We start from the raw sequence: 24,385 nt of genomic DNA, 5'->3' as shown, positions 1-24,385 counted from the left end.
CGGTCCGATACTGACCTAAATTACTGGATCGGATATCGGAGAAAAATAAAAAATGTAATCCGATCCATTAAATATCACGAAAGCACCTCACAAAACTTGCAACACCCCGTAACTCACCTCAGAACGTTAGCACATCGGAGCAGTATGCATCACGTGATAGAGCGGCTGTGGCATGCGGGACCTGTCGGTGGTCTGGATAGCATTTGGAGCTTCGCTAGCAACCCGGCATTTCATCTCCGATAAAGTTATCCCGAGAGAAGTAAAGCAAGTGTGTAAGTCCATCTCTGAATGTTTGTAAAGCATTCCTGCGTTAAGCTTAACAAGCGACTGCCTCTTCTTGCTGCTACTTCAATCATGAAACTGCTTAACGATCAGCTGATCGGCTTTTCTGTCGGGAGTCCGTGACTCTAGTTTGCTTTTGGCCCACTTTGCACCAGAAAGAGGAAACCAGCGGCTGAACAACAGCAGCACGTTTAAGCTTGATCAGCTATTGTTAGAATGTATTTAATATTACTTTCTACTCCAGGATCTTTTTCTACATAGCTGACGCTGGTAACTGTGCAGGGGCGGATCTAGCAAAGTTTAGCCAGGGGGGCCGATAGGGCATTAACAGGGAAAAGAGGGCACAAAGACATACTTTTCTTTCTTATTCTCATTTAAAATGTCGAGCTTTTAATAAATAATTATCTGACACCCAAAGTTTTAATTTGATGTAAAATGAATAGAAGTCAATTACTGTATATAGTAACTATTAAGTCTAATATACCCTAGTAAGCTATAGTACTTTTTACTTTGGGAAGGTACCATCTGTGCAGTCTGCAATTTTGTTGAAGAAAGATGTTGAATCTATTTAATATTTCTTGAAAAATAATTGATTTCTGTGCATTTTTTTTCCACACTGCATCAAATTAAGGTTGATTACGTCGATTAAGCATCATGAGGTGGAGCGTGAGGGGTGGTTCCCTATTTTTTATTTATTTATTTTTATTGTTGCTGGGAGTTGGAACTCTATTAGTTAGGTTGCTTAATATTTATGCTAAGTACTCTTTAAAATACCAGAATAGGGAGGATGGTGTAGGTCTAAGTTTATTAGATTGATCAGTATTGCTGAACTATGAAATATTTTTTTTTGCATACAGGTATAACAGAATAGCTTTAGTGTAGTTGTTGTTTTAAACTTGAGTATGAACTTATACAAAATGCAGCAAGATATTTAAAAAACAGTTTTGTTGATTAAAAAACACTATATCGGATTCATATCGGTATCGGCAGATATCCAAATTTATGATATCGGTATCGGACATAAAAAAGTGGTATCGTGCCATCTCTAGTATATACTGATCAGCTAAGTGATTCCCACGCATCTTACCGAGCACAGCGACCTTAGCATATCCCGTCAGCTGTCCACCCAGAGTTTTGGTTTGACAGCTGTACACATGTGCATCATAGACCTCCACATTGTTGATCCTGAGGGTCCCGTTAGGGAATATCTTAAACCGGATGTCCTGGTGAGACAAAAAAAAAAGACAAAAAGTTTTAGTAAAACTGTGAAGGCACAAACAGACCAGCTTTCTTCTGTATGTCGTTAAAAGAAAAAGACAGTGAGGAAAGTGAAAACCTACCTCGGGCTGAATGATGTTGCTGCTGCGGAACCAGGTGACCTCAGGTTGGAGGTTGGCTTGAGCGTGACAGTGGAGGTAACCGGGTTTACCTTCTTCTAAATGGCTGTCCTTAGGCATGTCCACCCACACTGGGGGAGCTGTGGACAAAGAGACAACTCTTCAGCTACATATCGCTGCCCTGAAGGAATATCCAATGTGTCAATCACCTAGGCTCACTGAACAGACAAAATACACATTAGCTTCTGTTAGAGGACCCAATGCTCCCAGCATTAATAAACCTACTGTAGGATACATCTGGGATACTGGATGTATCCTGCTAACATTAGCAAGCTTGCGCTCTGCCCTCTCACTTCATGCTCTACGCATCATGCTTCTTAGCTCTCAAGATCCCATCTTCCTTTTAAATGCCTGCAACACCACAGTTACAATCTAAACTTTGATCATCTCCGTGTATACATACAAACGACAAACAACCACTTTAAAAGTACTTTCTGTACTTAGTTAAAGTGAATTTAGGGTGCATTTAAAGTGGTCTTTGTAGGACTTACTGGCCACAGTGAAGGTGACCTCCTGTATCCTGCGTCCAGCCTTATTCTCGGCCACGCAGGTGTAGGTGCCCGAATCTCCCTTCTCCGTGGGACTGAAGACCAGATATTTCCCATCTTGGTGTACTCGGCCCTCTGTGGGCACCCGCTGACCTTCTCTCTCCCACCACACCACTGGCGGAGGTTTGCCACGTGGGGCGTTGCATTCTACCTGCTGCAGGCTGTTCACTGTGAAAACCTTCGACGCCCGGGGCACCATGTCTTCTATTTCTGTAGCGGGAACCAGAGAGAGCGAGCAAATGTTACGAACTGACTTAGCAATTCAAATGCTGACGCTGGTTCATTAGAGGACCGCTAATAATCATCAACCTGTGCTTTAACCTTGTACGAGCCTAAGATCTAAATCAATTAATGAGAAGAAAACACATTTCTCAGCAAATGAAAGAGAAGCAGAGCTGCGAGAAGAGGGAGGGCACTGAAATGAATGAGGCGGAGCCACGATGGGAGCGACTGTTTCAACTTGTCCCTAAACACTGAATTCTACTGTGACACAATCCCCTATAATGCCTACAGGGATTAGCATCAGATTAAGTGAATTAAGGTATTTAAATGGAGCTGTGGTTCACTGGGTTAAAACTGCAGATACAGTTGTACCTTGTTAATCCAAAACCCTTGGGGGGAGAAAAGGGGCTGCTGGAGAGGGGAAGGAGAAAAAAAAGTGCCCGGGACATTGAAATGCAAAGAAATTTTAGCCCTGAGCTTATTCAAAATATTTGACGTGCGTGCACTTGCATTTCAAAAAGCTGGCTGATTAGTAAGATGAGAAGATACTACAGTCATCTTGTTGTAGTTTCAACCTCAATGAGCTGTTTTAAAGTTGTTTCAAGAGGTTATCTGGGAAGACGCGGCGCAAGGAAAGAGCCGGCTTTGTTAGTGCATGCACAATATTAAAACAGCTTCACTGTGTTTGGACTTGTATATAATTTGGTTCCCCTTCCTTTTAACTTCTTCTTCTTTTGCACCACCAAAGACTTTTATTTGTTGTAGTCTTAAAATGTCATTTTCACATTACACTGATTTATAACACTTTAGAAACAGTCATCTCATGCAAGGAAAGCTGCAGCGTGTTTTAATGACGTTCGGCATTTCACAACCTCCTAATTACACTGCTCATTACCCTGGTTGAGTCACACTGATGAGTTATCTAATGTAACATCTACTGCTTGAGTAAAGCGAGTGCCAGGTGCTGTTCACTTTGGAGGAAACTTGATGAGTTAAAAAAGCTTGGAAAACAGCTGGACGCTAAGGGGAAACAATATGAAGGGGAAGCAGCAAAATGCTTCTGTACGGCGCGTGGTAGTGGATGCAGCTAGGCCGGATGTCAATACAGGAATGTGATTATCATCGGAGAGATCTGGGCACTAAGTGAAAGCGGCAGAAGGAGGAGGAGGGAGGGAGGGGGGATTAGAGCAGGAGAGATGGAGGGCAGTGTTCATATGTAGCCCCTTTCCACTCAGATTATAGGATAACAGGGGTTTCTAATTGTTTACGCTCGAGTTTTGTATGTGTGTACGTGTGTGACGCACCAGCTATGAGGAGGGAGGCCTCCAGCGTAACCTGTGATCCTCTGAGGCCGCGACCGACACATCTGTAGGTCCCCGTGTTCCTGGGCTTGACCTGGGTGATCAGCAGCGTCCCGTTGGATAGAAGGAAGACTCTGTAGAAGAAGAGAAAGAAACAATCTCTCTCAATCACTGATCCACAAACAACATTTCGCACATTCTTCGCAGAGAAAAGCACAGCGGAGAGAAGATTTCTGCACAGATACAGCCAACGAACCTCAAATCTTTCTCAGTCTGCATCTGCAAACCTTTCTTAGAGGTTTCGCTTTGACCTGCAAGTCAACTGCCCGAAAATTTGGACTTTCCATTCTAATTTGGCCCAATTCAGTAAACCCAAGCCATCTGCTGCTCTAAATCTGTAGAGGTAAATGCTAAGAATCTGTCCACGGAAAACAAAGAAACAAATGTGTCCTACATTTTGAGTTAATTAAAAAGAAAAAAAATCTCGTGCTTCAGGAGGCCTGTCCTGACAGCTGGCCCCTGGAGTCTATCAGGCCGATGGGAGTATCAGTGTCAGTGATGGACAGAATGAGGAGTAATTAAAGGCAGACCTTAAGCCAGCTTCGGGGATGACAGAAAAGGAGCTGAGCATCCGGCACAGCAAAAACAGAAGATCCCAAGTCACTGCAGAGCTCATGGGAAAAACAAATACTCGGAGAGGAAAAAGGAAAGCCACTGCAGAATGATCTGCATTCCCTCAGAAGAGTTTTCCAAAAGCGGGGATTCATATAAGAATATCTAGTTCCACAGTGGATTCCCTCAGGAAAAGTGAGATTTCTGTGTCATCCCTTCTTCTTTGTTTAGGAGAAAGAGGGAAATGAGCTTTGGGAGCTGGTGTACATTTCCACCTGAGAGACGGAGAACTAGTCTGTGGAAACAGGCCAAAATAACTAGAAAACAAAATGAGCAAAGAGCGATTTTTAAAGGCAATCACGAGTATGGTTTCACACGTTTGACCCGTGGGGCAGAAACTGGCTGCAAAAAAATAGCCTTAAGCTCCAGATGGTGTGTGTGGGTTTTTTTTTTTCTTGGTTTCACACATTTGGAAAAACAGTCTACACTAGTTATTCATTCATTCGCTAGGGGAGGTTATCTAAACAGCCTAAGTGCAGACACAGATGATATCACTGCAGAGAGCTGCGTAACTTAGGGACTATAATCAGCCCAGATCAATAAACTAAATCACACAAAACAACAGGCTGCTGTGGAATAACCTAGCCACAAAGAGGTTAGGCTTCCATGCTTATTACTGAGTCCTCATCACTGCCTAGGTGACCAAACCTGCCTCTGACAGGCTCATTACACAAATGACTAACTATTGATATTGGAGTCATTCACCCTGCCTAGCTCAACGAGCACAGTAATCACTTCAAAATAGAAAAGCAGGATTGTACTCTACGTGCGGAACGGGCTCATGTATAAGCATGAGGCGCTATGAAAGCTGGCATGATATATAGAAATTTATTATGAAGTCCTATTTATAAAGACGGGGGATATGCTGGTAATCTGAGTGTAGCTCGAGGGTCTTTTCCTCTCAGAGCGTGGACACTGGAGACCTGCAGACTTCTCTGATAGGTTACAGAGAATGGGTTTGTTCCAGTGATGTGCAGACTGAAGAAAAAAAACTTTACCGTGCTTTTTTCCCCAGTAATAACATTCCTCAGTGTGCAATTTATCTTGAGCTTTGTGTTGAAACAGCACATAGAGAGGCGAGAGCCCGATGCTGGGGTTCCACCTCATCGGGCTCATAGGAATACCAATGGCTGCACACTAGGGCTGCCACAAACGATTATTTTGATAGTCGACTAGTCACCGATTATTTTTGCGATTAGTCGACTAATCAGATCATCATCCATTGGACGTACAGCGTACAGCTTATTGCACCAGCAGCATCTGGTCTTATATAACTATCATTAGCTTACAGCTTGAAGTGTTTGTGCTAACTAAAAATAAAGACAAGATGGTAGTTTATTAATTTTAATGAAACTTGCAGATTGTTTCGGTGAAGTTTAATAAACTCCTTGCTTTCTAAAATATAACAGGACACCGGAGTATATTATCCAGCGTCTCAAACTTCTGAAGATCAGCTGTCTGCTTGAAGTTTATTTAGCTGTGCAAAAACTATAACTTTAATCTTAGCCAAACCGATTTACTCAGGAACAAATAAAATACTAAAGAAAGCCAAACAATAACATTTTAAGTTATCTAAGTGACTTATATATCATGTTTAACCTGAGTAGCGAAAGACAGTGGTGGGTTTGAAAACGATTTGCCGGGAGTCCGGTGTTCTCACGGCTCTAGTTAGCCTTGCCCCCGCCTAGCTAACGAACTAGTGGGTAACAGACGTCTCCGAAAACGTCGGAGAGCTTTTGAAAATATGTGGTGTCTTGATAAACTGAGCAGATATTTGAGGTTTACACAGCTACATTCTCGCCTGAAAATATGTTAAACGTTTATTTTGTGACCCAGAAAGAATAATAAGAGTAAAGTTAAAACTAACTAGCTGCCGCCATTGTTGACAACTGCGCTGGGCTGCGCTATGAATTCTGGGACACAGCTTCTTCTTCTTCGGGGTTTAACGGCAGCTGGCATCCTTGTACATGCAGTGCTGCCATCTTCTGTTTCAGTCCGTTATTACACCCTTAAATCCTACTACTCATTCCTGCGTCCTTTGTGATCTTACAAAGCTTCAAACGATGCGTCGACTATTAAATTAGTCGTCGACGATTTTAATAGTCGACATAATCGTGACTAGTCGACTAATCGTGGCAGCCCTACTGCACACTCAGATACACAGGAATCATGCTTATATGATGGTAAGGAGAAGGAAGAGGGGTGAAAAGGGGGTGGATGCAAGATGGAAGAGGAGGAATCGTAGTTAAGACGTACAGCGCTGAGCAAAAGCCTTGAGCCACATCTCATTTCTTTATATTTTACTAGAAAAGATATATAATAGGTAGAGTGGTTTAGTTAAACATACATAAGCATAAATGGAAATAAGGTATATAAGGCAAAAACAGCCCAATTTATCAAATTATCAGTCACTGTTTGGTGTGACCACCTTTATTCTTCAACAGGTCTGGGCTCTCGGGAGGCCAATCCATGACTGATAGTGTTCCAGTGTGTGTTCTTCTATCCAGGTGTGCTTTTACTGCATTGGCAATGTGTTGGGAATCATGCTGCGAAGCCTGTACTCTCTTGTTCAGGCTTTCTTTCACCACATTTTACAGATGGCTGTAGGCACTCACAACAGCCACACTTCCACTGAGGCCATTTCTGATGAGGCGTCAGTAAACAGTAGATGGATCAACAGAAGGGCCAGATGCATTTCTCAAGTCCTGCACATGCCTGTCACTTCTTTCCTCCTTCTGTCCAGTTTCCTCAAATTTGTAAGAACACACATCAAACTGTGCTGAAATATGATTCACTTTGTTGGTGTGGAAACACTATTTTATCCCTGAAACTGTCATCATTTTTTTTCTTTGCTCGGTTATCTCTTATATATAAACACTACACTGGTTCATCCCTGGAATTAGGTGTCTTTTGTGTGCTTGAATGATTCATATGAATGTTAAGGGGCTTAAGAAACAAACCTTCCTTTGAAAATGGCCATGGACAAGGGGAAAAAAGTCAAATAGGAGCCAATGTCGAAAGAAAAATTAAAGTCTGGAGAACTATTGCTCAAGGTCACTTTAATAAATTATACCAAGGTCTTGCTCCTTGAAGGAAGAATAATAAAGAAATGAAAAGTGACTCACGACTTTTACACAATACTGTATGATGAGAAACAACAAAGTGACACAGAGGGAAAGATTTAGCACTCAACATACCTGGACTTGTTTGCCAGCAGCTCGTTTTCGTGGTACCACTCCAACGTGGGCGCCGGCTCTGCAGTGAACTGGCAGTGGAACACAGCCTCCCCGTTCCTCACTACCACCTGGTCCTCAGGAGTGACCACCGGCCGCGGGAAGCTCTTATCTGTTAGAGAGGTAGAACATCTGTATGATTACAGGCAACGGACCATCAAGTTCCATCTGCGTGGACGCTCGTGCATCACACCAAACTACTCCGGCTTTATTAAAAGCTGCCAACAGCAGCAGGAGGCTGGTGAGCCAGCAGTGTTCAGGTGGCAGTGTGTCAACACCACAGGGGCCCCTAGGACAGACTTAATGAGGTCAGAAAACAGAACCAGCAGCTTCCCTGCCTTTTCTCTCTCTTTTTTTTTTTCGCTCTTACAGATCGTAGAATCACACATAAGAGATAATCCTTTTCTTTTCTGCAATGGTCCATAAACTAGTTATTCCTGGAAAACAGGGTTAGAAACAGCTCCACAGGAAAGAAGAAAAACTCAGTGCAAAATCCACAAACCCCAGTTTTAAATTGCATATTAAATCAATCACTGAGTTTTAAATGACCTGAAAAATGCTTCCGCTGCTGCATTTTTCCTTATGTTCACTTTCATTTGGCCCTTTCTACCAGCCACAAGCAGACCTCTCAGTGTTAGCCAACACTGCTCAGACCTGCCAAAACTTCAGATTAAGTCTGGTACAACCTAAAGGAGGAGTAATAGCTACACAGATTTTACTAAATTGTTACACTCCGGATGCAAAGCAGAAGGACGTCGAGTTAACGCACACACACTAGGAAGAGATCGGGAAAACACGTGAGTATCAGCAGAGCTGCTGAAGGAATGGTGCCAGTAGCAGTTATAGGACATTACGAGTGGTTTGAGTGAAGATAAAGAAAGGCGTGCATTCAGAGCACACCTGGCCCACCCAGGACGTCAACGGGAAGCCTCAGCCTACGATCTGAGAGCATGCACTGAAAACCAGTTTAAATCTGTCAGCCTTTTCCTTAAGGTTAAGCCCTATAGAAGAGCAGAGGGTGGTGACACCGTAACCTGAAACTGAACAATTATCCTTTCTTTCTCAACCCAGGTGCTAATCCGATGTCTCTGTGTTGCAGGTGGCTATGTGAAGCGGAACAGGGCGTCAGGTTTCTAATGCTGATTGGGTGCTGTGCTGCAAACCTTATACACGGGGGAGAAACAGAGCAAACAACACGACGAGAGCTTGTAGGAAAGAACCTACCTGTAGAATAAACTGTAGCAGAGGTAGTTGTTGTTAGACACACGGAGGAGACCCTGATGCTGAGGGAGCTGCTGTTATTGTTCTTTTAAGACATGTTACAATATTGTATGTGTGGGTGGTGTGGGAGGAAGTCGCTAACAGACTTAAAGGTAATCACATTACACGCACTGTAACTTTTTTCTGCTTCCTGCTTTCTCTCACCACTAATGCTCTTTAACCACACACACCTGGTCGTCTCCATTTCCAGGTGCGGAAATGTGGGAAACTCACTACATCCTGAAAACCTTTGATTAGTGACCTACAATCAATTAGTGGATCGAGTAGCACACCTGACAGCAAAGTAAAATCAATATGGTATCATCTTACAGCCCTAATGTTTCTCTATAATATATCATATGTCAGTTTTATATTCTTGCAGATCTGATATTTGTTGCACAAGGTCACACACACACCTATAATGTTAAGAGTGTAGTTGGTGTTACTGCAGACGTGCCCAGCTGCATTTTTGGCGCAGCAGTAGTACAGGCCATTATCATCCGGACTGGCATTCTTGAAGGTGAGCGTCCTCTCTTTATTGTTGATCTGATGAGTTTTCTCCGTCAGCTTCACGCCGTCCTTGAACCACTGGCATGTCGGCCTGAGAAGCAGCAGGATGAGGAAGAGAAAGAGGAAGAGAAATCGTTCTGAATACCGTCTCATAAACCTGAATTTTGATCTTGAGGTGGGAGGAGACTCACCGGGGATGTCCATCAATATCACAGCGCAACGTGACCAGCGAAGAGTTCTCCATCTCCCTGTCAGAGACGGGTTCCTTCAAAATCACACCTCCGCTCTCCAACCCTGCAGTGATAGAAGAGGCAGAAAAATCCCGTAAGTGATGGAAGGGAGCACAAGAGGACAGGGGGAACAGCTGAGGAGAGGGACAGGAGGAAAAATTGAGTTAAGTGGTCGCCCTGTCCTCATGCGACACATGACGACGCTAATGAGTGCAGCAGGGACGAGGGGAGAGCGGGGAACATCGCTGCGACAGCACTATGACTCCACATCTACCACATTAGTGGGTCAGCTTACATCAGCATACCACAGTCCTGCACTCACCACAGTAATTCAAGTCCTTGAGGCGCTTTTCAAATGAAAAGTTCATTAACTGCTAATAGCAACACTCTGCTGTCAGAGCGGCCCATGAAATAAGGCAGCAGTGAACATGTTGTGACAAAGCACCTGCTAGTTATAATTTTAGTAATCCTTCAATTGAGCGCCCATCAAAAAAAAAACAGTTCTTCAAAACTAATTATGTGTGTTTACATTATTGCATCAAAGGAGAAATGAATGCCACAACAACGCGATGAAAGACAAGAAGGCTGATCGCTTGCGTCTCGGTGATAGATGAACAAAAGAACAAAGGAAGAAAAACAGATTGTGGGAAAGTGATCCGCATTAGTCCCATACATGGAAGCAAGCTTTTGCAGGCAGAAACAAAGAGCACATTAAGGATTTCGCCCAGTACACATGTGCAGATAGTGTGTCAAACCTGACATCAACAAAGCTTTCCTTCATCCTGCTCAAGTCCAAGATTCTTCAACATGTTCAGGTTGGCGAGACAGATAAAAAGTTGTTACATAGAAAGACAAAAGCTAGCTAGTGACAGCTTAGATTTAGCTGCAGTACCATCTTAGCACACCTTGCTGGAATTCCCCTTCTCCCACTGTTGACTACACAAACACTTGGTGTTTACACTGAATGAGAACAAGGGCTAATTGTTATTTACGTGACAGTATAAAGGCTGAGGTATGATGTGCAGAGACTGTGTAAACACTGCGGTTAGTGGGTGAAATCACTGAGAGAGCATGTTTGTTTCGGTTGCCCCCGATTTCTACACGAGTCCGTGGGGGTTTTGTGTATGTATGCTGTGCGTGTATTAGTGTAAGACATCCCACTAACGCTGCGCCATTCCTATGGCCCTTGGCTGAACAGTGCTGCTGCAGTGTGGATCATGTATGAAATATGCATGGTATGAGCCCACCTGAGAGAGCGATGGGGAGGGAGGGAGGAAGGACGCAGCACCCCTGTGAGGTCACAAGGGGCGCTAGAGGGAAAACTGTCACAATGAATTACTCAGGAACTGGCAGTGCTGTGCAGCCTGAGGGGATCATGGGAAACCATCTCTACAGCAACAGGGCTTCCATTCTCCTTCCTTATATCCCATCTGAGCCGTGCACTGCTCATTACCTCCCTCCTACCACAGACGGCCGACAACAGTGTGTGTGTGTGGAAGCATAGCTCAGCAGTGGAGCAAGTATGTGCGTGTGTTTATACATCTGTTTGTACATGCAATGGTGTATGCGAAACACAGCTGACGATGCTCTGCCTGCGAGCCTGAGTGCATGTGTGCAAGTGTCCTCAAATATCTGACAGTTCAGCAGATGCAAATTAGTTGTGTGTCTCATTCAAGGCCATTCCAGGCAATAGCTCCACTAACTCGAGGAGGAGGAGGTAATGAAGGGCAACTGCGCTATCGAGGCCTAAGGCCCGACGCTCAGACCTGTTATTAGCGAACTGAAAGCAAAAAGCGACCCACAAAACCAGACGGGGAGACGATGAATCACTGAAGACGAGGGCGTAAGAAAAAGTTTGACGGAATAACAAGTCTTATTAGCGAGGGTGAGTACGAGTGGCAGTCGGAATAAACGTCATCTGCAAACGAAGCATTGTATCGACTCGGCCGGAGGAACAGGAGAGTGGGTTCAGTATCAGGGAGGGTGTCATCTGAATTCATGTATCAGATGCTCATTTGCATGTTCAGGAATAAAACAGCGAGCAGCACGAGAAATACCAGACGCGCTGTTTGGCTAATCAGAGCCTTCAACAGAGATTTGCAAACAACAGCAGACAACACACTCTGCCTTGTGTATCTAAAGTTTCTACCAGTCCTGACCTATTTTCTTCTGTGGCACGTTAAAACCGATTCTGGCTATCCACTTAATTTTCAGTTTGACCTGGATTTTCTTTCTTTCTTTTTAAACCAGCCTCACGTTCTTACCACTCACAGCTCCATTCACAGCTCAGGTTTCTCCAGCTGTCCGCTCGACAAACAGAAGGCACTCTTTCATAACCTATTAGTGGCAAATGCTTCCCCATAATCCCTCTCAGAATGCATGACTAAGTGTTGGAGCGGGCCTGGCAGCTAACGGCATAATTAGGAGCCTATAATTATTATGTTGGAGGCAGAACAGGAAGCGCTATCAACACAGGGATGATAACGGATGAACGTGAAGATATCATCAAGACAGATGATCGGACGGCTCGTTCAGTCATCACTCTGAAAAGCAGCTGAATGCGTGTCCGTCTCTTTCACTCAGTGAGCTGATTCGTTGCCATAGAGAAGGGTTTCTGCAAAACGGCTGGGGATTTCATTTGATTGACAAAACCATATGGGGATGAAAATAACCAAAACATATGGCATAGTGTCCTCGTATTGTAAACATTGCTATAAAACCAAAAAACCCAAAAAAACAGTGGTGTGGCAGATTCCAGGGGAAAATTGTTAACTGAGCCAGCTCGGTGTTAGACGAGGTGTCAGATTTTATCAGCTGTGGCTGACAGGGGTCAGCAGGCCAGGCTGCAAACTGCAGGGGAGAGATGCTGCTGCAGCGACAAGACAGAGACAGGAGGAAGGAGGAGGAAAAATGAGACGCTGACACAGGAGCAAAGTCACTCTACAGGAGAGAAGCTGACGGATGGAGCCCGGGTCATTAAACATGAAGAGCTGCGTTTTGTCAGCTCACAAAAGACAGCAAGAAAAAAAAAAACAAAAAACATCCTTCTGTAGGAACTGTGAGAAACGAAATGGGGGAAAACTAGAGCTGTACTCATGGTCTGTACAGACTCTTTAAAAATGTGTCTGCTGAACAAATGTGGGTTAAGGACACATGCTGTGTGACTAAGCCAAGACGGCGTGCGCATGCCTACTCACGCGCGAGTGACTGAATAGGGAGGAAAATGTGTTTCTACTCAATCTTCTCCTCATTGCTGCGTGCTGCTGTATGACACTGACATCCAAAAACACCGTCCGTGTGTGTCTTCTGAAAGCCGTGCCTCCAGGAGCAACAAGCATGCTGACGAAAGCGACGCCTGAGCCCGGTCTCGCCATGGAGACCCAGTGACCGGGCGGGACAAAAGGGTGAAGGGGGCGCGGAGGGGGGGGTTAAAACCTCTATTGGTGAAAACAAGAGGGGGGATAATTACTCTGAATAATTCTCAGCTGGCAGGACTTGCCCACCCACCATTGAAAGGAAAAATAAATTAACCCTCTCTCGTCAGTGGGGGAGGGGCGGACGAATGAACTCCAGAAATGTCCCTGATACAGTACATATGGAAAACCCCACCACCACCACCCCCTACAGTCCACATTCACTACCAAGCACGCAAAGTAGCGTACACATGAGTGAGTGCACGGTCAAGATTAATGCCAGAAGACGTCTACTTTAAAGCTGCACGAGCTTGACCGCTTGTTAAAACTGTATATGAGTGGAAATATGACAACAGCCACCATAGCGTGGTCTGATCCACTTAAAGTGAGCCGGACAGCCAAACCGCAGATAATGATGCAGAGGTAAACGTGTTGATACGCACACACAGACGTAGCATCCGAAAGTGGTTAGGGATGATTTACTATTGCAGTTTGAGCATCTGGTTGAGAAAAGTGTGCACTAAGCTCTTAAATAACATTGTTTCTTGTTCGTAGATGTTTGTTATCTGAAGCTATGCCTGAGGAATCCACTTATGTGATTTCTTATCAAGCTGACTCAGGCTATTACCATTTTTACAGGAATGGTAATGTGCGGTGCATTAATAACTTCATAACCAGCATCTCAGCTGTGTGCCGGTTTCTTAGGTTGTCTGTAAAAAGTGCCTAATATGATGCTCCAACATAAACCACCGAGAATCCATTCATTCATTGTCATCCATGCATCAAATAGAGTGAACGGGGACACCGTGGACAGGTCGCCTATCTGTCACAGGGCCAACACACAGAGATAATCACGCACACGCTCTCATTCACACCTACGGTCAATTTAAAAATCACCAAATAACTTAGCCAAATGCATGTGTTTGGACTCTAGGAGGAAGCCAGAGTGACCGCAGAGAAACCACACAGACGCGGGTGAACATGCAAACCCGACACAGAAAAGGCCCAGACTGGATTCAAACCCAAGACCTCCTTGCTGTGAGGCAACAGTGCCGCAGACACCGCTGTGTCTCTAGTTTTTTATTGACTGAACAGCGCCCCCAGTGGCAGTCAACAACAGAAAGTCTCTTATAATGACTCCTGTAACATTCTTAACTTTACATCAAAATCACATGTTTACAGACTGGTACCAACAAAGTCTGTGCCCCAATTTTTGTGAGCTAAATTCAGGTCTTTAATTGGTCCGTTGCTCAGCACTCTATGGCAGTTTAGATGTAGCTTGCTAACTTAGCTTGGTAGCATTAGCAGACAACTTAGCAGCCAGTTCTCGCATCCAAACGTACGCACAGACTTCTAGAAAAATCTATTTACAAAAGCAAACTAATGTTTATTACGATCGATGTGTGTCATGAACCGGGACCAGACTGTGCAGCGTCAGCGCTCACGTCAAAGAACGGGCACATTTGTGTGAGCCCGACTGCTATCTACACCGATCAAAAAGATACGACCACTCTTATATAAACATTTCCACGGTTAAATGAGTTCAGCCTATTTATATTGCATGCCCTTCCTTTCAAGAAAACTATGCCTTGCTTTTCCAGTGCGTGGGAATGTTAATGGCTTGGCAGATAATGCAGTTTATTCTGCTCTGGAGAACTGGTGCTTCATGTCTAACTTGTTTCTTTTCTATTAAGTCTGTGGGAGTAAGTCGGTTGAGCTTCATTCACACACTAGATCATGTTCAATTGCAACACATGTGAGCGGTTCCCGTCAGATCGGACAGGGTTTGGGAAAAACCGATGGGCCTCTTTGGTCTTTTGGCTACAACTGCAAGCACTCAGAGAGAGACGGTGCTCGACATCACACGCCTCAAATATCCACTTGTGGAGACACATCATAGAGAGGGAGTTAAACCGCTGCTCTCTCCCTCCATCCGTCTCTCAGTTTACAACTAGGAGGTCTGGACACTCATCTGTTCTTGTAATCACCCTTTGAACAAGCACCATCACAGCAAAGACAAACCTCCAGGCTGAATGTAGCAAGAGAGGGGAACATATTCCAGATGGAATCATTTTTCGCCCGCTTTGCCTGCTTTTTTTTTTCCTTTCCCTCTTTCTACCATCACTGAAAACTCTGTTTGTATGACACAAAGGCTTTACAGTAACAACTGGTACCTGAGGGCCTCTGACGAGACCCAAACAAGGTTGTTATTTATCCCAAACAGAGCTGTGCAGAATTTCCCGGCTTCCTCTGCTCTGAAACTTAAGCGGGTCACTGAGGTTTGGTTATGAGGCTAAATAACAAAATTAAGACACTAGCGTGCTTCCCCTTAATTTGACAACACATTTAGAAGCTGAAGATGTGAAAAGCATGACACAAATAAAAAAACTGGAGCAGACAGACCTGTGCTAATCTAAACCGAAATAATTATACTGCTTTAAGGTGAACTAGACTGTTCAGTAATTTCCTGACAAAAAAGCCCTTTCAGAGTATATGGGAAAGAGAGTGTTACACAACGGAGAGGAAAGACAAGCAACAAAAAAACACATGCTTGGTGGCGCACATATCCAGTTTCCTATAGAGAGGAGAAGCCACGAAGAATAAGGCAACAAGGTGGAAACATTCCTTCAGCTTACACTACCCCGTCATCTTATATTGCAACTTTTGTTTGGCTTTTTTGATCCAGAAACTGGATGCACACCCTTGTTGCCATTATGAAACCCTGTCAGTTGGTAATTTTCACTTAAGAGGGTTGTTTTATTTCCTCCGTCAAAGGAAGGGAAAATGGCCTGAAACTCAACACTCACACTTGATATTGAAGGAGGCGTTGTTGGAGTGGAGCGCTTCTCCTGTGGCCGTGTTTTCCGCAACGCACTCGAAGTTTCCTGCGTCCAGCCGCCGATCCACGGCGCTGAATTTGAGGTTGCTGCCCTCCTGGAAGCGCCTCTCGCTGTTCTCCAGGGGCTGGCCGTTGTGAAGCCAGCTGTATCTGATGTCGGTCGGATCGCTGACCTCGCAGCGCAGCATGGCGCTGCGGCCGTGCAAGGCATCCTGGGATTTGGGCTCCTTGGTGAACTGAATGGCAGCGGCCTGGATGGACAGAACTGGAAAGGAGGAGAAAAGGGAGAAAGAGGGGAAAGGCAGATTAGAATGGGGCTGCTGTTAACGTTTTACTGCTTTTTCCGTTCATTAAGTGTACGCCATAGCAACCACTTAGCCCTGTGGAGGAATGTGATGTTTAGACAATAATGGCTAGCTGTGAATTATTTTCTCGTAAAATCATCAGCCTCTGCGCTGGGGGAAAATACCTTCCCTGTTAGATAGACTGATGTGAGTGGGTGCTCTGACACTCAAACATCACACGCCCACGGTCACATGCTGTCATCGGCTCAGGAAGACGTGTCTCTTAAATTAGACGTGATGTGCTTCGCACACAAAGACACAGCCTCACGTACACTTGAATCTTTTATTGTCCCTCGTGGTGCTGCGGACAAGATTTGTGTGTGAGACATGTTTTATGCTCTACTAATCCACGTCTCAGAAGATTATCGGTCCGTTCAGTTTTGTTTCGTGCTCTCAGTTAAACGTGAAAGTACCGTTGTAGCACAAATCACAAAAGTCTCTGCCAAACAGACGGAGGAAACAGAAGACAAAGCCGACCCACTGTTTGTATACTGTTGTGAAGCATATGTGAAATTTGGATTCATCACTTCATAAGACCTGTTTGCCTCTGATTTTTAGTCCATTTCTTTGTAATTCATCATACAACAGGCTATTCAGTGGTTTCTTCACAGCCACCCTCCCACTGACGCCATTCCTGATGTGGCTGCAGTCAACAGTAGATGGACCAACACTAAAGGGCCAGACTGATATCTCATGTCCTGAAACAACATTACTTCCAGATGCTGTTCATCTGCTGCAGACATCTGTAGGTCACCCACTTTCCTGAAATTATTTCTTCAAATTAAGTGTTTTTGTAACATCCAGTTAGTAACAAAATGCCTAAAGATACAAACATTTGTTTAGATCTGCTACAGCTTCTTGTGTCCTCTGCTTGTCCAGCTTCCTCACATTTTTTTTAAGGACATACTGCACACCGTTGTTGACATATGCAGACTTTTCAGCCAATAGCTGACCAGCATTTGTCACAGATTAAACCCAAAAAAGAAAGATTAAGTGTTTTTGTAACTGCTGCTAGTAACAAAGTGCCTAAAAATGTTTTTTTGCTAAGTTGATTGTTATGTACTATGTGTAGACAAAACTTTTTGACAGTACAGTCGGTCAAGTTAAAAAGAACACACTGATACTACATAATATTTTATGACTTTATACAGATTCAGATCACGAAACTTGTGTCCCACAGCTGGTAGTTTCTACCCTCATTTAAATACAGTCATGCATATCCTTACCAGACTATTGTGTCTACCTCAGAGTACCAACATCATGGGAAGTATTTTTTTCCTCTCATTCAATTCAGTTTTGTTTATACTGTAAATCTCGGTTCACTAATATGTTTTTTTTATGACAAACTACACTCTTTATTGTTGGCAAGTGTAAACATACAGATGACATTATCAGAGTGCACCTGATTTAAACTCAGCAGCTGCCTACTAGTTTGAACAACCACCATAATGAAACACTTATCAATAGCCATCTGCAAAGGTTGTCGAGGCAGGCCCTCATGAGCCCCGTATAACACAATGTTATCCTGCCTGTCTGGGGTTTGTTATGATAAGTAACGGTCCACCACCAGAGTTGATTAACCATACCTACACCTGTGTGACGGCGTGTGTGTCTGCCTGTGTCTGGCTGGAAAAAAAAGGTAGATCTTTCAATAAAGTTAAATCAAGGAAGATGTTGATAATGAGCCAATGAAATGCTCCCATCTTTGACCCTCTAACATGCCACCGCTCCTGTCCTGCAGGTGGTTAGCGCTGACAGGCAGGTAGGCGGGAAAAGACACAGCGAGTTAGAAAGGATGGTCAAACAAGACTTCCATTCTGGTGAGCCTGCAGTAAGGTTCAGGTTCAGTGTAAATCAGATTGCCTTATATGGCCACAAGTATTACTTACAGCATTTCAAAGAAAACAGTGTGTCAGCTTAAGTCATGGACTTTTATTTGCATCAGCAAGACCGAAATCAGAAAATTCCATCTAAATGTTACATGAAAGGTGGGCAAATAGCCTTCAATTGCTAGGAAGGTTGTGCAAAGCACGCTGGAAAATAAACTTGTCTCTCCAAGGCTCAAGCGTGCCGACTCTGACAAGGTCACGGCACCGCAGAAGATCAGAGAAAAGATTACTCGTAGAAATGCTAAGCAACAGCTCTCAACACTGACATCAAATAAATTGAAGCAGTACTTCTTTAAAATCCAGAGAAAAACAACTGAATATTTGAGACCATCGTATAAACCTTTTCGGTCGCCAGTAAAACCTCGGCTCTGGCTACACCTTTATCAGCTGGTTAAAATAGCTAAGAATGGAGGGCTCAATGACTGTATGCTTTCATTTTGTCATTTTCCATTTGAATAGACTCTTGTTTTTTTATTCTTCTTTGGGGAATCTATTTTTATATAGACGACTTCATCGGTTCTAGCAAAGACACCAAAGGCCCGATGATTGGCTTTTACTTTATCTCGAATCATTCCTCCATGACCAGCTTCTGCATAATTTTCACTCAGTTTTTGATATATGATCACATCTACTTTTCAGTTTTTTCCCCGTGACTTCATGCCAGACATAATAATCATAAGAAGTCACGCTCTTATACTATTATTCAGGCAAAAAAATATTATTGAGCAAAAATACTTTTATTGTATTTCTTTCAGCTTCTGAAATGTATGATTTCTTCTTTTTCACTGATTAACAATTAATAATATTTTGACATAGTTAATAAATCATTTCCCACAGCCTCTGAAACGAGCTCTACCATGAAGGTTCCCCATGATTTATTGCACAAAGGGTTGTAACAACTCCTCGTCTGTATAAGCAAATGGTCTCCAGCAATTCTCCTGTGGGACTGAGAATTTGTTCCATCTGTGCAAAACTGGGATAAAAGGTAGCAGATGGGCTGGAAACACCAGCGAAGTCATCCTCGCCATCCACCTCAGACAATCTATGCTCGCAGACAGCCTTCCGCCTCCGTGCCAAGCCTACAGCTGGGGTGCGAGGTAGCATGCCAGCTTCCATCACACCGAACCTCCTCTGCGCAGCAATGTTACGAGCTTTGGCGGAGGCACGCGGTTGATGGTTTCATTTGAGATGCTCGCTGACAAACAGCGCGAGTTTGTGAGTTTAGAACCACGCAGACGCAGAGGGAACAACTTCCGGAAAAAGTCCCGGCAGATGCGGCGCAGACAGATAAGGCGTTTTCACATTCCACGGAGTGACAGACGTGAGAGTGAGGTGGGTAGAGTGAGGCGCGCGAGTCTGCCAAGTTTACTGTACTGAACAAACAGAGAAGGTGCCGTGACCTACATCTATCAAGCGCGCTCCAATCCTGCTTCTCTAAACTGGCGCAGAAGAGCAGACTTCAAGGGCACACGTGCACAAACAGTATAAACACAGTCATGCACACAAAGCATCACAACTGCCATCCCTGTTCTTGTCTTTTACCTTCACTTTACTCACTCAGGAACCCAAATTTCACTGAAGTTGTATCAGTCTGGCCAGATCGACACAGATAATTTAGGTCACGCTTTTCAGTGAGTCACAAGAGGGCTGCAGAAAAGAGGAATGCTCGGATATTCGCTGTGTGGCATTTGGGATAGATAAGCAGGGTAAATGCTATCCAAACTCAGACTGAGGGCCCTTCAAAGAGAGAGCAGTTGAAAGGGAGAGTTGCAGATAAAAGGCAAAGAGAGTGAGACTGAGGAACACAGGACGGGACTGTTCTTATGACAAAAAACATTCAACACAAAGAATGCTGCGACTAGCAATGTGCCATCAGAAGGAGTGAGAAGGAACGTCACACGGTGGCAAACCTGCAAGTAAACAACGCACCACCGTCTTTTGGTCAAGATGCAATTAGCAAAGTTTTAACAAACCAATATATCCATTAATGACGCATTAGTGTGTTATTTTGGTTTAGACCACTCGTTTGAACAAAAAACTACATTTTATACTCAAGTTTTCATTTTAAAACTTGCTCATCAATAAAAGTTCTTTTCACTCACGAACTCTGTTCAATTTCTGAAAAATAGTTTGGGATATGTTTCCCAAAATGTGTGCAATTTCTGTACAAACAAGCCGGGATGTTTTCAACGAAATTCTTTCTCATATGAATCACACAGAAGGAAACGGTCCGCTTCACACATGTTCGCCTTACTGGAAACGCTCTGTGTGCTTCAGCTGAAGGAGCTGCCTGATCAGCAGCACACGTGACATTCACTCACAAACACTGGATGAATATTTGGTGCTCTGTCATCACATCGAGATCACACGTGTCACGCATTTGCGTTGCCATATGACTGGAAAACCTCGGAGTTCAGGAGCTGCAGTGTATGAGTGAAACAAATTCTGCATGTCATATGAGAAGCGTAAACAGTGTTGAAAAACTGATACCTAAAGTTTCTACTATTCAAATACTTTTTTTTTTAAGCTAGAAAGCCATTAAAACAGTGAAATATCTTTCAGCCCGCATCCACAAAAATACGCCTCGGCTTCGATACCGATCAGCAGCCCAAAAAACTTGCAGCCCTGTTAATATTTCACGTCAATCACAGCACATGGGTGTTTTTGACACATTTCAAAACAATTCCTCAGAATTCAACTGACGTATCTGGAAATAAGTCGGACGAGACAGAAACTGGGTTAAAGATATAGCAGGAAACTGCTGAGAGGGTGAAATATCTGCACACGGGGATTCGCCTCTTCAGCTCACTGCACTGCCGACCCCATTAAGCCTGGCACGGCTGTCATGGCTGTCAGGCGGGAGTCGCCTTTAAGTCAGCCTGACAGCCAGAACCCACCATAATAGGTTCATCTGAAACTCACCGCCTCCTTTCTTTCTGTCTCTCCCAACTTTGTTTGCTGGCACTGACAGGCAGGGCTGGCCGAGCCGATTCAGTTTTCAAGAACAGATGCAAGATGCAGACGGAAGATGTGTGGGCAAAATCAGTGTTCTAATAACACAATCTAATGAATACAAACAAGATTTCACATTTCTGCATTCAAAAAGAAAAATGAATTCTTTGAGATGAGCAGCATCAGAGATGTTATCAGTGAAAAAACCTGCGATGAGCACTGTGTGTTTCCACCAGGCCATCACACACACCACAATGTTATCTCTGAAAGTTTCCCCAAACATGCCTCTGCAGGGTGACGACATCCAAGGATGACACACGAGCCCGAGGCTCCATGAGGTTAAAGAGAGACACACACAGGAGCCACAAATACGTGGCACCAGACACACACCCACTGTGGGAGCTCGAATAGCCCCATATGTGTGCGGTTTAACAGCTTCTCAGTGGACCGTGTCAAAGCGAGACAGCTGCGCTGAAATGTTTGCAAATGACAGGACAGCAGAACAAGGAGCCTTGGAGTCGCAGAAATGAGTGCTGCTGACGGCGCGTGAGACAGTGATTGGAGCGTTTGACATTAGACATTAATCTCAATCCTTAAAGTGACACGCATATATGTATGTGTGTGTGTGTGTGTGTGTGTGTGTGTGTGTGTATATTATATATATATATATATATATATATATATATATATATATATATATAAATAATATTCTGTAACTCTGTAACTTCTGTCGGTGCTGTGCTTTTTTTGGAAATCGAATTTCCCAGAGGAACCCACCCGAGGGATTAATAAAGTTCTATCTAATCTAATCTAATCTAATCTAATGTATAATAATAATAGGTTTTTTTGTAGGTTGACAGAGGCTTTGGTCAAATAATAAAACTGGACACACACAAATGCATTAGAGCTTCAAAGTTGGGTTGCCATGGCAATAGTTGTGGTTTAAATATTGAAAAGAAAAAAACCTCCTGTGATTATAAATTTTGCAATATTTGAGCATCCTTTGCAGAGAGCAGAGCACCAGGTGTGCCCAATGCTCGCACTTCTTTACACTACGAGTAACCAATTTAAAGCGCCACTTGGTAACAAAGAGTCCATAACCCATGAAAACGGCACTATCTAACGTGATCACTCCATTTTCATTACTCCATCCTCTCCCAAATCGCAATATCTACATAACCCAATTACGGATAAGACCTGCAAGACTGCTGATAACATCAGCCCTCCCAGCTCAAGCAGCACACGCCGACAACAAACAGTGAAACTTCAAAAGAGTACACCAAAAAAAAGGGGGGGAAATTAAAATAAGACTCCGTCTGATTAATAATTCATGACTCCAAAAGTTCACATAAGATCTGAAAGTAGGTTTAACATCTTATTCAGTCAATGTCAGTCAGGAGGTAAGACAAGCAGCACTGCAACAAGCACAGACTGGAAAAAGATGTCATCAATTTTTCAGGATGCAAAAGATGGCACGCTGATGCAACTACTCCCTCTTTAAAAGCATCCACTTTAGTAGGTTCAGTCCCCGCAGCCCTGCCATGGCTACACGAGTAAATATGGCGATGCTCCACACGGGGTCATTTTTACAGGACAAAAAAAAAAAAAAAAAACAGAATCAAAATCAGAGGTGGATGACTGTCCTCATCTTCAAGCTGGGGTTATGAATACAAACCTACAGCAATCCATTAAACCAGCCAGACATGCATGCCAGCAGTGGGGAGAGGACCATACCTTATTTGCTCTGAAATTTAGCAGCTGCTGCAGATTCCTACTGCTTCACTGGAGTGATAAACTAACAAGATTAGCTTTCCTATTAGGCTATATGTCAAACAGAGCAAAGGAAGAAGATGTTCCTCACGGTTATGAGAAGAAAGACAGATGCAGAGTGTGGCAAACACAAAACAGAAACCTGCACACAGTATCTGGAAAGAGCCTCTGGGCTTGAACCTAAACACAGTTTAAACGGCACCAAGTGATAAAAGTCGACTTTTCCTGAGCATAAGCAAAATACTTGGGAGAAAAATCTGATCTTTAAGAAATCTCAGGTGACCTCATTAATGACTGGCATGCTGGGATCACACATGCTGATAACCATCTATCAGAGTCCAGGCAAGTGTGTTTTTACAAGCTGTAGTAAAACCTCAGATGGAAAAGTGTGATAGCTTCATCCTCGGTTGGGTGGACCGAGATGTCAGAACGATCAAATGGAAAGGAGAATAAGTGGCAAAGTCATGGGAAGCTCTGACGCCCACTGACAGAACTTTCAATGCCCGTCAACAAATTACTTGATTTGTGTCTATGTGTGTGTGGGTGTGTGTTTTTCAGTTTTCCACTGGCTGCCTGACTTAAAACCGGCTGGCAGAAGATCTTCCCTAAAAACTGACTTTATGGTTTATTAATAAGTGCTGTGGAAAAAAGGGAAGAGAGAGCACGAAACAGGTAAGGGAGGGTGATTAATATCTTGTGACTTATATCGTGACAGTTTAAATTCCCAGTACGTCTCAGTCATGCATCGCAGGGTTGGAAAATGTTGATCACGGACAAATATCGGCGTTTTGTTTGCGGTGATCCAGGAAATTTCAGCTTCAGTGATTTCTTGGCCAATATTTTAACATTTCTGTCTGTCAGCAACAGTTTCGTCTTCTCCAGCGTGAACGACGCAGAGCGATCGCCCGTACACGGAACAGAAACGGCGCCAAACGAAGAGGTCAGGTTGCCTTTTTGAACTCGACAGGAGTGAAGATAAACAAGATCGAGTCAGACCAGGTACGACTTCCCTGTCAGCTCACTGAAACGCGAGTGACAGATATGCACGCTTAACTGGGTGTCAATGTCCCGGATTTATTTATTGCAGAAAAATCCAGAAACGAGGACACAAAAAAGGTCAACAAGCACAAGAAATATATTCAAGATCTGCTGTGAAGTGACAAAAAACATTTGATTAACTGGACCCTGCAGATAAAGCCGATTTAAATACAAGTTAAGCAGTTTACTTTTCCATAATGTTTCTCTCAACGTGAACACAAACCTCAGAGTGATCACGTTTTCTTAAATGATATCGGAGCCTCTTAAAAGGCAGCTTTCAGTGTTCAACCCCAGTCATTACAGAGGCTCCCAAACTCCATCAAGTCAAGATGAATCAAAGTAATACAAAAGGATAACACCCTGCTGACTCTTTCCATTAAATCCACAAAACTGACCCCAGGTAGTGTTTTATTCTCTGCGAGGTGCACATCAGCACAGCGCTTTCCTGCGTTTATTCATCTCCTTTAATTGAAAACCATCTTCAA

At 43.7% G+C, this 24,385-nt stretch overlaps 1 protein-coding gene across 1 annotated transcript in view; it reads right to left on the bottom strand.

Moving 5' to 3' along the window:
- The window catches only part of ptk7b (protein tyrosine kinase 7b), a 70,798-nt gene that overhangs the window by 5,118 nt on the left and 41,295 nt on the right, over positions 1-24,385 (bottom strand). The window contains exons 2-9 of the mRNA XM_085369478.1: positions 15,876-16,172; positions 9,617-9,719; positions 9,332-9,516; positions 7,620-7,767; positions 3,754-3,884; positions 2,171-2,437; positions 1,623-1,759; positions 1,370-1,505 (exon numbers count right to left, since the gene is read on the bottom strand). Of these exons, the coding sequence (XP_085225604.1) occupies positions 1,370-1,505; positions 1,623-1,759; positions 2,171-2,437; positions 3,754-3,884; positions 7,620-7,767; positions 9,332-9,516; positions 9,617-9,719; positions 15,876-16,172 (1,404 nt within the window). The remainder of the gene's footprint in view (positions 1-1,369; positions 1,506-1,622; positions 1,760-2,170; positions 2,438-3,753; positions 3,885-7,619; positions 7,768-9,331; positions 9,517-9,616; positions 9,720-15,875; positions 16,173-24,385) is intronic.

This window comes from Diplotaxodon limnothrissa, linkage group LG13 (assembly GCF_057381915.1).
Source record: "Diplotaxodon limnothrissa isolate DT_005_m linkage group LG13, D_limnothrissa_male_GT1.1, whole genome shotgun sequence".
Classification (NCBI taxonomy): Eukaryota; Metazoa; Chordata; class Actinopteri; order Cichliformes; family Cichlidae; genus Diplotaxodon; species Diplotaxodon limnothrissa.
Note: the sequence above shows the minus strand (reverse complement) of the source record. Positions and strands in the feature narration are given on the sequence as shown.